Source organism: Calypte anna, chromosome Z (genome assembly GCF_003957555.1).
Source record: "Calypte anna isolate BGI_N300 chromosome Z, bCalAnn1_v1.p, whole genome shotgun sequence".
Taxonomy (NCBI): Eukaryota; Metazoa; Chordata; class Aves; order Apodiformes; family Trochilidae; genus Calypte; species Calypte anna.
Window position 1 is genome coordinate 54,790,328 of NC_044274.1, and position 15,900 is coordinate 54,806,227.

General features: G+C 43.8%; 1 protein-coding gene across 2 annotated transcripts in view; it reads left to right on the forward strand.

The window, feature by feature from the left end:
• Positions 1-8,241: 8,241 nt before the first annotated feature.
• KCMF1 (potassium channel modulatory factor 1) overlaps positions 8,242-15,900 on the forward strand; it is a 52,456-nt gene continuing 44,797 nt past the window's right edge. Inside the window, exon 1 of one of the 2 annotated variants that reach the window (XM_030467004.1) lies at positions 8,242-8,536. In XM_030467004.1, coding sequence (XP_030322864.1) covers positions 8,521-8,536 — 16 coding nt within the window. In that variant the 5' untranslated portion in view covers positions 8,242-8,520. The remainder of the gene's footprint in view (positions 8,537-15,900) is intronic. The other variant, XM_030467003.1, reaches the window with a different exon arrangement.

The following is a 15,900-nucleotide window of genomic DNA, read 5'->3' on the forward strand; positions in this document are numbered from 1 at the left end:
CAGACAGCACACCTAGCAGACCAAGCAGTCCTGTGCATTTGCAATAAGAGCAGTGCCTTCCCTCTGGGTTAGTCTGTATTAACTTTCTCATTTGTTGTTTTTTTATTTTCATATTGCTAATACTTTGGCAGCTCTGTGCTTGTCTAAGCTATGAAGGCTAAGATTTATAGGGAGAGAAGAGGAATGGAAAGATGAGATATAACCTATTTTACTGCAGGATTGCTGTGCAGCAGCCATTGTGAAGATATGATCCTCAGCCCCTGGGCTTTATATCCCATGCTGACAGCTTTTGGCTGTCACTTTATAGCATGGACTTCTTACTTCAGAAAACACATCCTCATATGTTTGAAAACGGCTGGTGTAGACAGAAGTGCCCCTGCCCTACCCCACCCCCCTAGATGCAGCCAGTTGTTTTGTCATTGCAGAAGCCCCACTGGCTTTCTGTTCCTCAGTTCCGTGCCTGTATAGCAGATCCAAGCAGGGCAGGGCAAGGCTTTACCCATGCTTTGACATGCTGCACTTAGCCCGTGTAGTGATGAAGCTGGTAAGATTTTCCAGTGATTTCACAAGGTTTGTCATGGAGAAGGACTCAACACAAAGAGCCCCTGTGACCCTGGCAAGCCTTGGGCCAGTTGTGGAGACTGATGTATGCTACTCCATTGTACCACCTGACCACAGCATCCCACCCATAACATAATCACAGCAGGTAAGTTGAGAAGTCTAGGCATAAGGCTTATATTTTATTGAAACAAGAGGCATATGGATCCAAAGATTGACCACTATACTTTGCAAAGAGCAGATTGCCTCATGTATCCACTGCAAGCACAGGCACAGAGAAGCACTCAAAAAGGTCAAATAGGGTCACTCAATTATTTGACTTGATGGGAGACTTGCCTAAGTGTTGGTACTGTTTTGAAAGAGGAAACAGATAGCAGAGAAAAACAAAAGGTAATAAAAACCTAGCTCAGGCTGAAGCAGTCTTATAGCATGGACATGAGAAACATACACATAAAATACAACTGAGCAGCCGAGGAAAACACATTGATAGTCATGAGCAGATCCTGCTTATTTACTACCTCCTGCTCACAGTAAAAGGGCTTTGTAAGTAAACAAGATAGATCCCTAAAACCTCTTCCTTCCAGTAACAGCACTTCGGAGGCTGTGTTTCTGATTCATTCACATGGAACAGAGTGAACACAGCAACATTTTTGGTTATCAAGAAGAGGGATATTATGTGGTTCAGGAGCAACCTCCAAAAAAACAATAACAATAATTTTAAGAAAGAATATTTTGTTTTGCTTTGTTCTCTTCTGACAGAGAGCAGAGTTGGAATCTGGAGAATTTTAAAAGCTGTTTGTATTTCCTAGTACACTGTGTCTTTAGGTCCTGAAAGAACAGAGTGCCTACTAGAACCATGTCATTCCAAGGGTATATGGTCAGTTTTCAGTAGTTTTGTATGACAGAATGATTTGTTATATCTCCAGTGTTTGTTTTGGCTTGAATTCTTGATAAAGGTATGGACAGAAAAGTAGGAAAGAGAAAGGCAGCTTTATATCAGCATTGGGTATCTTAACCAACATGAAAATCTGACTGCTGAGAAGGATGAAACTCTCAGTAATAAAGGATTGATCTCGGGTAATCCCTGAATGTTGACTCCAAAGTGGAGTGGTCTGGAAAGGTGAGGAGATTAACAAGATAGTTTCTGCTTTCACTGAAGTCCAGATATTTTTGCTGATAGAAAAGAGTAGCAATAAATTAGAAGTCTGCAGTGCCTGCATGCACATGTTTGACTATGTACAAGTACCTATCTGCTGAACCTTTTCATGGCACTGGTCTGGCTTCCAAAAAGATTTTGGGAATAGCCAGGGGAGAAGGCAGTAGTTTCAGGCTATGTGCAGGTGATGTGATGTGTATACCTGGTCTGCATGCCTAAAAGAAGGAACAGCTTCTGCAACCAGTAAGGTACAACCGGTAAGGTATGAGCATAGCATTTGCATTGCATATTCTAACAGTGCCCAGCATTCAAAAGGAGTTCTAATCAAAGTTGAAGTTATAATGAGCATTTTATAGCATATTGAGTTCTGCTTAGCTCAGTTTAGCTCCATGGTCAAAAATAGTTCACACAGAAGTTATGTCTGCTAGAAATTCAAATCCTATGCTGTAATCTCTTCCAGTCAGATGCTTATACACCATTGCAAAAGATCCGAATAAGACCAACTAAGCAAAGACATCTGATGTTCCTGATGACTGCAAGTTTGCTTGTGCTGTTCCTAAGTGCTTTTGTTGGGGTTTAGGCCCAGCCACTATCAACTGGGCCTCAGGTCCCTCACCTCCCACCCCCACTGTGGGAGAGGGAGGAGAAAATCCACCTTAAGGCTTGTTAATTGAGATAAGGACAGGGAGGTTTGTATTCCCATATTACAGTAACAGGCAAAAAACAGGTTCAACTTGGAAAGAAAAAGAACTAATTTAATATACAAGGATGTCACAGTTTAACACTTGCCTGTCAACTAAACCAAATGACAGATGATCTCTATTAATCCCCCTCCCTGATAAAGAAAAGAGAATAAGGGAGAGAAAGTTATGGGTTGGAAACTAAATTACACAGCTTTAATGAAACAGTAATGATAAATAGGAAAAATTGCTAAGTATATACAAATATACAGGAAAGTGATACCACGTTCCTCCCCCTTTCCCCCCAGTAACTCTCACGTCACCACTGAGGCTGCAGGGCAGCCCTGGGAAAGTCCAGGCTGGACTCCTGGGGTCAGCAGCACTAGGAAGCTGGAAGTAGGAACACACAGATTCAGGCTGGCACAGATCAGGGACACAGGGACGAAATCCTCCCAGGATGCTGAAGGAAACAGGGACAGAAGAAGAAGGTGAAGAAGGAAGGGAAGGGTTTGACCGTCATGATCCCTCAAATTTATACTGAGTATGACATGCATGGGATGGAATACTCTCGTCAATTTTGGTCATTTGAGGAGACCATGAAGAAGAGGAGGCTCAGGGGAGACCTCATCACTCTCTACATCTCCCTGAAAAGGAGGATGTAGCCAGGGGTGGGGGACAGTCTTTTCTCCCAAGTAGCTACCAGTAACACAAGAGCGCATGCTCTGCCAGGAGAGGTTTAGGTTAGATATTAGGAAAAAAATTCTTCAGACACTGGAATGGGCTACCCAGGGAGGTAGAGGGTTTTCCATCCCTGGACATTTTTAAAAAGAGGCTGATGTGGCACTCAGTGCCATGGTCTGGTAACCACAGTGATAGCGGATTAAGGGTTGGACTTGATCTCAGAGGTCCTTTCCAACCTGGACGTTTCTGTGATTCTGTGTCCTAAAGGAAGGTTGCAGGTGTGACCTCTTTACTCCTTTTCCCCTTTTGGAGAGCAAAATGTTCCTCAGAACCGAGCAGTGTCCTTGGTTCTGCACACCAGTCTCTAGCTGTAACTACAAACATTGAGCTTTATCAGTCCCAGAAGCAGACACTGACTGAGAAACTTGCTGTTAATTTCAGCCAAGTGCAGCTACTTACAAGAGACTTAGCTGAAAGCAAAATTACAAGACAGAAAATTACCTTTATCCTGGCCCAAACCAGGACAAAGGAGACAGAGAAAACACGATGAGATCTTAATACCTCCCCCCCACCCCCCAACCCCTCCCTTTTCCCCATCCCCGGATCTCTTCCCTGCTGCCTACCCCTGAGGGCAGAGGGGAGGGGCAGGGGGGGTTTGGGGTCAGTTCCCCACACGGTGTTTCTGCCGCTCCTTCCTCCTCTGGGGGAGGACTCCTCACAGCCTTCCCCTGCTCCATCATAGGGTGCCTCTCATGGGAGAGACTCCTTCAGGAACCCCTCTGTTATGAGTCCCTCCCACAGGTGCAGTCCCTCAGGAACTGCTCCAGCCTGGGCTGCACACAGAGTCACGGCTGCTTTGGGAACAGTCACCTCCTCTGACACGGGGTCCCACACGGCTGCAGATCCACATCTGTCCCTCTCCGTGATCCTGCACAGGCTGCAGCTTCTCATTGGCTCACCTGCGACACTTTAGGGGCTACAAATCCACATTTACCTCACTGTGGACTTCTCTACTTCAAGGACTGCTCTACTGTGCTCCTCCCCATGCTGCAGGGGCACAGCTGCCATCTCACCCCAGTCTGCAGGGAAATCTCTGCTTGGCACCCTACCCCCTCCTTCTGCACTGACCTTGGGTGTCTTTTCTCTGGCATTTATCTCTCACTTCATCCTTTACTCTGTTCTGTGGGTCCTTTTCTTATATTTCTATACTTTCATTTTGCCTTTCTTAAATATGTTACTCGCAGATGCACATCCAGCTTCCCGTATCTGCTCTGCCTTGGGCAGATGCAGGGCAGGGATTGGAATCCAGGGAGCTTCCAGCAGCTTCTCAGAGAAGCCACCCCTGTGCCAACACCAATTCCAAAACACCAGTGCACTAACCCAAGACAGCTTTCAACACTTCAAGCTGGAACACACTCAACAGTCCTGTGAATGTGGAAGGATTCAGTTCACAGTATTTCTGTGGAAGTACCATTTCCTACCTAGCATTCAGATACAGGAGTCCACAGTTTTCTGATCCATTGTGATTGCAGGTGTCCTTGGCACAGACACCAAAATAAAAATTAAAAAGGTAAGTATATTAAGTTCTTTGAGATCTTTCCCTATAAATTAGATCGCAGCAAGGCTGTCTTTCTGTCTTTAATTTTAGGAGTTTTATTTGCAGATCATGCTAAACACATCTAGTCAGCAACTTTATAACACATTGAAGGATTACTGAGCTAGAGGAGGCAGAAAAGCAGCAGTTAGAAAATAAAGTGTAGTGGGAAGCTCTGACATGTACCAGCGCAGCAATTTAACATTTGAGCATGTATGCAACTGCAGTTCCATATTTATTTAATGATGACTGGACTGATCCAAGAAACTGATATATTTCAGTTTTATACCACTGTGGTGACAGTGTATCTTACCTCCAAGCGTGAAGCTGAACTAACAAGGAGCTACTGTTATATGTAGCGGGATGCCCAACCTTGGTAAAGACAAGTTCAAGCAAAGTGAAGCAGGAATCTTTTCCTCAAATGGATGAAGCCCAGAAGTGATAGCTAACACTGAAACTAGTGTAAACACTATTTAAGTGGGCTTTTAGGAGCCCACAAAAGAGCAAAAGGCCAACTGGCTCCTAACATAACTTTTACTGCTCTGGAGCTCTGCTCTAGGATGTCACTATTTGGTTTAGTACCCGAATATGCCCTTCTCTACTCCAGACCCTGAACCCTTTCACAGTGGCAAGGAGAGGAACTGTGTGAAGCCACACAAGCATCTCTTCTCGATTTCAGATTTTATTACTTCCAGGCATACATTTTATCATATTATGATATCATGTTAGGAAATTACATGAATTTTTCTGCTTCTTGCTGTGGCTTGTACAATGGCCTAATTAGCTATAATATCTGGGTCTCTAACTCCCTGCCTAACTCTGACCTTGAACGACCTTGGATAAGGAATTTTCATTTCTTGGCTCGTGATTACCCATTGGGAAAATACTAACGTTGAATTTTTTTTTCCCCTCATGGCTTTATAGGAAGACTCACCTATGGATTATCCTGCTGCACCCGAGAATGAGAAACTTGATTATGGCAAGCTCTTCCCTTAGGGACAGAAGGATCCATTCACACCAGAACTTTATAAACCTCACTAAAATCCTTCTTGCTTATTCTGCTTATTAAGTAACAGCATGTTGGTTTCATAAATATTGTTCAAAACATGGGCAGTATAGGTTATTAATTAGCAAAATGATGCTAAGAAAAGTATGTTCTATTGGTGGTCATGACCTTCAAATTCTGTTATATACCTTTTTCCACACTCAACGTGCTCATCTCTGGGAGCCTGGCCATCTTAAATCTGCAGTATTTCCTACATTTGAAGAGTAGATAACCAGCAAAATTCCCACTGATGAATAGAAGACAGGTGAGTTTTACGTACTATTGCACGTGTAGGCATATTCTAATGTGATTCCCAAAGTACAGTCTATACTGTACCATTGGGTATAGATCCTAGCCTCAAGGCAGGGAAACAGCACACAGTAATGGGATTACATTACATTGGAACTGAGCGTACAAAGATGGAGAAGAGGCTGCAGAATTCTGTTTGGCTGCCACAGGCAGCAGGGTTTTTTTCAGAAAAGTCATGTGCTGAGGGGCTCACCAGCATGTATTGGAGCATGCAAGGGATATCCATGGGAGTAACACTTAACAGAGGCAGAAAAGGTTACTAAACCATTTTGCAATTTATGTGTGGAGAGACAGTATGATTTGCCCAAAGTCTCCCATGGCCAAAGACTGAATGTTCTGGGTCTCAATGAAAGGCCTCAGTTTGTATTTTACCCAATGTGTAGCAAGAAGCTCCAGTGGGAGGTCACTCTGCAGAAACAGGATAAAACTGAGCACAAGCCAACGCACCACTGCGGTGCTCAGGAAGACAAGAGTTCTGTAAACAGCCTTGCACAAAGACAAGATATTGCTAGCTAGCTGAATTACCAGTTTTCAAGATAGCTTTCTCTTGTAGGGAAGGAAGCATAAGCCTTGAGTCTGTATTTTGCATCTAGGTAAGACAACTGTCATTTGCATTTAAAAATGCCAGTGCTAAAAAAAAGAAGTAGGACATATGACCCACTGCCCCACTCTTTGTATTGTTGCTGTGAAATGCTGGCAAGATAGACAAAACATCTAGAACTATCTTGGAGATACCACTGTTGTAGACTGGAAGGGAGTTGCAGATTTCTTATGAAGTTTCTGTGGTGTGCTTCCTGCAAATTCTTTGCATAGTCTTTGACTCTTGCCTTCCTTTCAGAAGCAATGAAGTCATTGGACCCCATTAGTCAAAATGATTCCCAATTCTTACAACAGCTTATCCAATGCAGACATATTTCTTGCTTCCAATGAAAGTGCCCTCAATGCCCTGGACAGTCTAAAAGACAAACTGGGTCCAGGTTACATTCTCAGTAGGCATGGTGTTTAAAAAACTGCACCTGGCCAGGGGAAAAGATGGAAGTGAAGCAGGTGGCCAGGATTCAGGGGACAAGAAGTGTGCACATACATGTAAGGGGAGAAGGAGAGCCTACATAATACAATTGGCAATAGGAAAGAAGTGGTTCAAGGAATGGGACTGTCACTTCCTCCTTTCAGTAGCAGCTTGATGTATAAGCTGTGGTATGTGGGCCCTCAGGGTCTTTGAAACAGACTCATGAGGAAGTATTCACTAATGTGAATGTAAAAGAATTGCAGGGCTGAGGCAGATATAAGGGGTCTGTGGTGTAATATGGCAAAGATGGAGGTGTTGGACTGGCAGAGAAAGAAGACAGAGGAATGCCATGAGCAGAACAGGAGATGAAAATTTAGAGCTGTGAGTAGCATGGATGGAGATGATGAGGGAGGCAGTACTGTTAGGAAAGAAGTCTGTGGGACGGCTAGAAGGTCACAGTAAGAATGGGAGCACAGAATCGAGCTGCTTGATGTATGTGCCCTACACATCTGAAGCAGGAAAAGAATGCTGCCATGGCGTGGGCTTTTCACTCATCTGAAGACGAGCCTGCTTCGACGGGCCGATGACGGGATGAAAAGTTCCCATGGTGTGGAGAGACCAATAAAGTTGACTGCAGGGTGATGACACACGGACGTGGGGCTTCCTCCTCCTCCGTGTGGAGCTGGATCCCGTCTCCGGGGCCCTTCTGTCAGGAGTGCTCTGCAGGCCCGACAAAGCAGCAAGGGGAAAAAGGCCATAAACCCTGATCCCGAGTCCGTAGCGAGCGGCTCCCCAGGGCTGGCAGACTCAGCACCGCTATCAGCGACTGAAAAACCGGCCCGAGGCAGGCGCAGTGCTCCTTGCCACTTTCGCCCCGTCCTTTTACTACAAAAACTGACTAACGCGTGTCCCCCGGGTCAGACCGGCCCTGGCTGCTGCCGGGCTTCTTTACCTTGGCCGCTTCCTCCCCTGGAGCCCGCCCCGCCGCTTCTCGCTGCCGCCAGCCCTCCCGACTCGCCCCGCTGGCGGGACCGCCACCACCCCAGGCCCGGCAGCCCGCGCGGGAGGGCCGCCGCCCGGGCGCAGTGCTTCCTCTTCCTCCCGAAGCGCGACCGGGGTGGGAGGAAGGGGAAGGGAGCACACCAGCGCGGTGGGCAGCCCCGCCGCCGCCGTCGCTGCGGCAGCGGGCGGAGCGGAGTGGGAGGCGGTGCCAGCAGCCGGCGGGGCCCATAGTCACCGTGTCACGGTGCCCGGGAAGCCGCTGCTGCCGGATCCGCCCCCCGCAGGGCGAGCGAGGGAGGAGGAGGAGGGAGGCCGGCTCCTCGCCGCCTCTTGTAGTTTTGCTCCCTTCCCGGCCCTGCCCCTGGCCCCTCTCCTCTCGCACCGGAGCTCCGTGCGTGCGGCGGCGGCGGGGGGCCAGGCCGCAGCGGCGCCCGAGCAGCCCGCGGGAGCTCCTGGACGGGCCTGGGCCACCGCCTCTGGACTAGGATGTCCCGACATGAAGGTGAGCGGCGCGGGGCGCCAGGCCTCGGCGGCGGGGGCACGTCCCGGGGCCCGGCCCGGCGTTAGGGCCTGGCGCGGCGCCCTCTCGGGCGGATCATCATGGCGCCGCCGCCGGCGGGAGGGGGGCCCGCGGAGCCGGCGGCGGAAGGAGGCCTCGGCGGCGGCGGAGGGCGGCGGCCGGGCCCCGCTCTGCAGTGTCATGGGAGGGGAGGCGGCCGCGGCGTTTACGGGCCCTGTCCCTGCGCGGCCTGCGGTGGGCCCAGCCGCCTCCGCCGGCGCCCCTCCTATCGCGGAGCAGGGGCATGCTGCGGCATGGGTTCGGGAGGTAGCGGGGGGCTGTTCCGCCCCTCTCCTCCGCCTGAAGGACGGGTGCAGGGAGGTAGGGCCGGGCCGGGCGGGCGGGGCGCCCCCAGTCACCAGCGGGCCAGGCTGGGGTGGGCGGCGGCGCGGGGCGGCCTGCCGACGTGTCGGGCCGCTGCGGCGGGTCAGGCCGGGCACGGTTCCCCGAGGGGGCGGCACGGCAGGGGACCGAGCCGGGAGGGCGGCCGGGCACCCCGGGGGGAGCGACGGGGGACCGGGAGCCGCTTGGTGCTGGGGGTCGCGTCCCACGGGCGGTGAGAGTAGCCGGGCCGCGGCGTGGGGCCTGTGGGCAGGGGTGTGCAGGCAGCCTGCGTGGTCCTGCCGAGGAGTAAGCAGCCGGTGTGCTGGTAGCCCCGGGAGCTACCTGCCTGCTTTCTGTTGGTGTTGCCCTGTGGCAGAGGAAACCAGCGCTGGTGTAGTGGCATGTTTTGAGCTGTTGAGAGAGAGGCCGTCAGAGAAACGTGTTTTATGTGTTTGACCTGGTATCGCTGTGTTTACTGCCGTGGGTGCGTTCAGTGGCTGGTTCAGAATTAGTGAAAAGAAGCAGGATGGAGAGAGATCTGGAAGCTAAGAAAGGTATTTCTCCAAGAAGATGGGAGTGTGAAAACTGGAGAGAAAGTCGCTTGACTTTCTGTTCTTTTTTACTAGTGGGTAAGGTGCTTGCACTAGTATTAAAATACTCTTTAAAACTAGGGTTGTCTCCTGAAAGAACTTTTTGCCATATTAGAAACTTCATTCAGCATCTGTCTCCATTTTCTCTGTCTTACCTGATTTCTTATTTCTGTTTTATCTGATCTTGAAGTGTTTTGATAGAAATACTGTATGATAATTTAGTATTTGTGGCTAATAGTCAATAGCGTGGTGCTGGACAGTAGTATATGATGGATTTTTGGTGTCACAATATTTTGCAGCCTTCTTGTTTGTGTAGATATGTGTGCTTTTGTATCGAAGAATTCTCTTCCCTGAATCTTAACTTTTTTTTTTTTTTTTTTAACTTAAAAATTCAGTAACAGTACCAAATTCTTTCTGTCTCTTTTTTAATGATTCCTCTCTTGGTTTAAAATATGTGTTTTCCTGAGAGGATTGAGGTGCTAGAGTTGCTTATGATTAAAGATTGAGTTTTTATCAAAAGCGGGTGGAATAAGCATTGATGACAAAGTATGTGCTAGTGATGATGTAGGATTATGCAGTTTGTAAGTCTCTTCTGTGATGCATGTATCTATATCTTCAGAATACAAGCTTTTTTAGCTTGAACAAGTTAAAATTGCAGAAGTGAATAGTGTGTGCTGTTCTTCGGTGTTTTTTGGTGTTAAACTTCATGGACTGTTGAGAAAGATGGTGATGTTTGCTAAAATGACATTTCATTCCTGGAGCAGCTTCTTTGTTAAGACAGAAAAATTAAAAGACAGAAAATTTAAAAGTTGATTTTTAAATATCTTTCTGATGGATGCTGAGTAGAAAATTTTCTACTTTATGTTAAGTCCTATTTGTAGAAGGTAAAATTACATTCCCTTGCTTGGATATATTTGTTGATATTTTTAGGAGTGACTGTTAATGAAACCAGGCTTAATATTTACTTTCCAAAGCAAATTGAGCGGTGTTGGTTCTTTCTAAACATGCCTAGTTGGAAAAAAAAGAAAATAATTGTCTGTCTTTCCTGATAAGTGAATGGAAGTTTTTGTACTTTTGTATTATGGATGTAAACTCCAGTTTGTGTGAATGAGAACATGAGAACAGTGAGATTTAAAATTACATCTGCCACTGTGTGGTGTATTTTTATAAAAAGCATAGTTTGTCTCTTAATTCCTCAGTAATTATCTTTGTAGTTTACATTTAAGATGTTTTGGTTTACTCAGTTTAAGTCAACATAAATATAGGAAGCATGCTTTTCCAACTTAATGGAAAAGTGTTTTGAATACATAATTTTAAGACATCTGAAAATCCTTTAGAAATGAAAAGGCAATAATTTTTGTTTCAGATCTGTATGGCATCATTCATTGCTGACTTTTTTTTTGATCCAACATGACTAGTTTGGGAAGGACTGTCTTAGAAGAAAATACTGTAGAGAAAAGGCATTTTTTAGTAATTTTTAATAAGTTATATCTTTCTTGTGTGGCTCCTTTAAATTGATCCATACTCCCAAGTTAGAAAAAAGTTTTACGGAATGATCCTGACAGAATATGTGTGCTTTAGCAGTTTTTTGATGTCTTCTGGGAAGGAAGTTAGAATTCTGAAGTCTTGGGATGTTAAATGGGTTATGAAGCATCTGATACAGATGTGAGTTTACTTTCCACTGGGGTGTTTTGACTGCTTTTTTTTTTTTTCATTTAGTAACATAAAATATATTTGGTTTGCTTAAAAAAAAGGTATTGTGTTATACTTTAAAAAAAGTCTGACCACAGGCTGCCTTGTCACTGTACTCTCGTTTCATACATGAGATCTGGGCTCGCATTTCTCCCAAATTTAGGAAAATGAACACAACTAGAACTTGAATTATTATTGTTCTTTCTTTAAATGTTCATTCAGCATTTAAGAGGTTTTATGGGTAATACTGTCAAGAGTAGCTTTTAGTGTTTATTCACCTCTTGCTATTGCTAGTCTCTTCTAATTTTTCAAAGCCATTTTTATTCTGTGATTTGGTGTTAAGAAAGTTGCTGTTCTCTGCCTTTGGTTTTCTAGAATACAACATGAGGTTGTTCCTTGCGTCTCTCTGGGTTAGCCCTTTTGTTGAGATAGATGTGCTCATATAATATTTGGTGTTCTGCAAGGAGCAGGTACATAATTTTTTGTATACTCTAAAGTATACAGGAAGGCATTTTGCCTACTAGAGATTCTCTTTCTCTGGATGTGCATGTGGCAGTGATTCTCTTGTATGGCATTAGACAACACCCAGGATAGCAGAAAAATTGACAGTCATGACTTCTAGGAATATCATTGGAATACAGTTTTTTATAGAATTACGGAGTGGTTTGAGTTGAAAAGTTCCTAAAGATCATCAAGTTCCAGTCCCCCTGCATTGGCAGGGATACCTCCCACTAGATCAGGTTGCTCAAAATCCTGTTCAGGCTGGCCTTGAGTACTTCAGGGAGGGAGCATCAACAACTTCTCCAGACAATATATTCCAGTGTCCCATCACCCACACAGGCAACTCTTTTGTGGATCTAGGTTGCCTGCACCTGAAAACTCCAGTGTGCTCCCAGTGCCACGCCACCTGCACCACTGAGTTCTTGGTCTTGCCCTCTCAGCACCTCACTCCCAGCCCAAGTTCTGTATTTTGTTCCTAATTTTCACCAAGGGATATGTTCTTCAAACTTCAAAGAGCTAACAGCTATGCAAGTGGTAACTGTTTTCAAAGGTGTCCATTTCTCAGCATTTCTTACAAACCAGGATAGGTCTGCAGTTAATCATAGCCATCTGTGAAGCTGTGAATGGATGGTGGTAAGAAAGCTAAGAAGGGAGAGCAGTGACTGGCACAGGACCATGTTGGGTTTCCAAGTATTCTCTTGCTGATTTCAAGCTTCTTGTATTTGAGGGAGTTGGAGGCTTAGTAGTTCTCTTTTGTGTGTGTGTGTGTGTGTGTGTATGTATGTGACTGTGTATGTCAAAGTACTCTGTGCTTTTGTTAGTCTTATTTTATGGCAGTATATTAATGCATATAGTTACAGATGTAGTGCAGTACCTGTAAATGAGTTAGTGTAGTAATTTAGCTAACAAAAGACACGCTTAGGAGACAAAAATGTTAATATTAAATGTAAACAGCTGCAAATATGATTATAAATATTGGAACACAATAATTTATCGTTAAACTGCTTTCAGTAAAAAGCTGGATCATCATGTAATAATAAAAAGAACTGGACACATCAGTGATATTTTAACTTGAAAGATACTCAGTTGTTTTGAGGATGTTAGGTTTTAATTTTTAAAAATGTATTTTGGCTCTGATGGTCTAGGAAACATATTGTGGATGCACTAATATAGTGCTGTCCCTGCAGAGTCTGCAAACAATATCCTGCAAAAATATGTGTTAAGAGAGACCATTTTTTTCTCTCACGTTTGTGATAAGTAGTAATGCCACGGAACAAACACTGTACTGGACAATTTGTACTGGGCATATAAAATCTGTAAGTATTAAAAAAGAAGAAAGCTTTTCAAATACCTTTCATGTCTACATTACTGATAACATTTAAGGAGGAGTTGCGGGTGTCACTGTGCATGATTACATCTGTATTTAAGCTACTGTTAAGAAGTAAAAACTTGGAATAATAACTATTACAAACCATCCTACTACATTCAAGGAGCTACTCAATACAGCAGCAGATTTGAAGAACAGCACTTAGGCCTAGGGTTTGTGCCAGAACTTGGTTGCACAGCCAGCACTATTTCAGCCTTTACTTATCTGTGTTGTGTGATTACACAGCTGTGTATTTTCTACTCTGTACCACCCCAGCCTCCTTCAGGGTTTTCTACATTAGGCCACTGCTCTGTGTTAGGGAGACCAGAGCAAATGAGAAGGTAGAGGCCTTACAAGAAGAAAGGGTCATCAAGGTGTTGACAGTGGAGTTAAGTTGTGGAAAGTTGGATTGACCCTCCCTCTCCTCTGCTTCAGAGTTAAGTGAACTCATAAGCACATCACTTTGGCAAGAATTCACGGGTGCCTGCTAGTTCCTTATGTTATGAAGGCATGACTCTGGATTTGGGATCTTACCATTAATTTGGGATTTTACCATTAACCATTGCAACTTTAATAATGGAGTGATGAGCTTTAAAAAAACAATTCTAGAAAATCAAAGATACTGAAATCCATCCTTTGGAATCTCAGATTAAGCAACTGGATTCAGTGGACTTACATTATAAATCTTTATTTGTCTTGGTTTCCCCTCGCTTTCAAGAGAAGAAAAATACTGCTTTGAAGAGCTAATTCATTGATAACTTTGAAGAGTTAATTCATTGATATTTGTGCTGCGTTGGGAATGCTGTAGAGAAGTGCTTTCAGAGAAAAAGCAATGAGGTAATTCATAGTCAGAGCAAATTTTTTGCAGTGTATGATAAAGACTGACCAGTGATGGTAAGACAGCTGGAGACCTTTCTGTTTGCTTACTGAACACCGTGTGCTCTGGTGCACTGAGTGAGGTGGTATTTTTGTGGACAGGAATGTGATTGTGATCGATTGCATTTCCTATGGATTCTGATAACGGATTTATTCTAGGCTACATATATTTTAATATTAGCAAGTTTGTGAATTTTCATGGCTTTTGTTCTTGGACTACTAAATCCTCTACACTCAATGCATTGTTCCTTCTATGGGATATAGAAGTGGTAGTTTTGGTAGCTATAGGTTTGGAAAATGGAGACATAATAGAGAAGTATACAAGCTTAACTACACGCAGCAATGTTATTCACCCCTACAGAAACAGCAGTAAAAGGTGCTGTAAGCAGTTTGGGCACACTGAGTTCAGAGAACTCCAAAAAGAGTGCTGTTCGTGACTCAGGGCACGTGTGAGGGTGAATTACTTCATGGATGGAAATTGGAAAGGTGTTTACCTCTGATTCGTGCCCCGTATTAACCTTTAAGAGTTTGTAATATTCGTTTCCAAATATGAGAAGCAGATATTGCATTCATTTAAGAGGGTGACTAAAGTTGAAGTGCTTCTTTATACAGTTTGTAATGAGGTTGTGGAGAATTTTTTCGCTTAAGGTCCTTGACGCTACCTAGAATCCAGATAAAACAGTTATAGCTTTGGATTTTATCTTAAACTTTATATTCCAGGTCTCTTTAAATATTTCAGTTTCGAGTGTTGCTATACGGCATCTCTAATCTAATGACCTGTTTGGTTACTGCAACTTTCCCTGTAGCATCACCAAAACATCTGATTTGAGATTACCCCTGTTGTTTTTTGTACATATGATCCTTATGCTTATTTACATTTTTATCTCCTCATAGCATCGTTAAAATCACTTATGACACAATGAAGTAAGATCATTTTTGTTGGGCATGATAATAGAAGGATCTTAAGCTTTAATATGATTTTCATCATGCATTTAACTTCTCTTCTTCCTTAGTCTCAAGAATTATATTTCAAAGGTGTGTGTAGATGATGGCTTGATTTCTGCCAGTTGAAGTGATTTATTCTAGTTTGGGATTAATTTTAACTACATATAAAAGTCACTGGAACTTCTGACATACTTGGAAAAATTTATTTCATGCCTCCCCCCGCTTGTCCTGAGAATATAGTTTGAATGATGGTTTGGGAGAGCATAGATTTGTCTGACAAAAATTTTGTTAAAATATTTAAATATTTTTTTAGGGTCAGTTTATAAATTTGCCTTATAATTCCTCTTTTTATTGCCCATTTTTCAGCCTACAGTGAATTTTATAATGATTACTTTATTTGAGCTTTTAGGAAACTGTGTAAAAGTTGCCCTATTTTCAGTTGGAGACCTGACTAAAACTTTTTAATTAGAATTAAATGGGGAACCTGGACATGGGAAAGTGTGATGTTTATTCCATTTGCATGTGGGATATCAGATGCAGATTTTATGTCTTGCCAGAAGGCACTCAGGAAAGTCTCCTAAAGAAAGTAATTAGTGGTGTTGTACTCCATGGCAGTGACTTATACAGAGACAAGAGCATTCTAATAATTTTTTTTTTTACTCACTGGGACATTTCAGTGGCATATGCTGTTTGCAGCTATCACTTTTTACGGCTTCCCTATAGTACTTTAAATTCGCTTTTAATTTTAGTATTTGCATATATTTTCACATTTTAATCAAAATACTGTTGGTCCTCTTCCACATTTAATTTGGATCATTCCACTGTCATCAGTTACAAAATCTCAGTGAAGAAAGACATGAATTAAAAAAAAATAACTATTTTTTAAAAAAATGCAAAAGTAAGATGAGGCAAAAGACAAAGTTAAAAATAAATTAAAAAAAAATTATAACTGCATTTTTTTTTCTTATCTCAGGTCAGATTCGGTCTTCCCCCTTCACTTCTACCACTTGCTG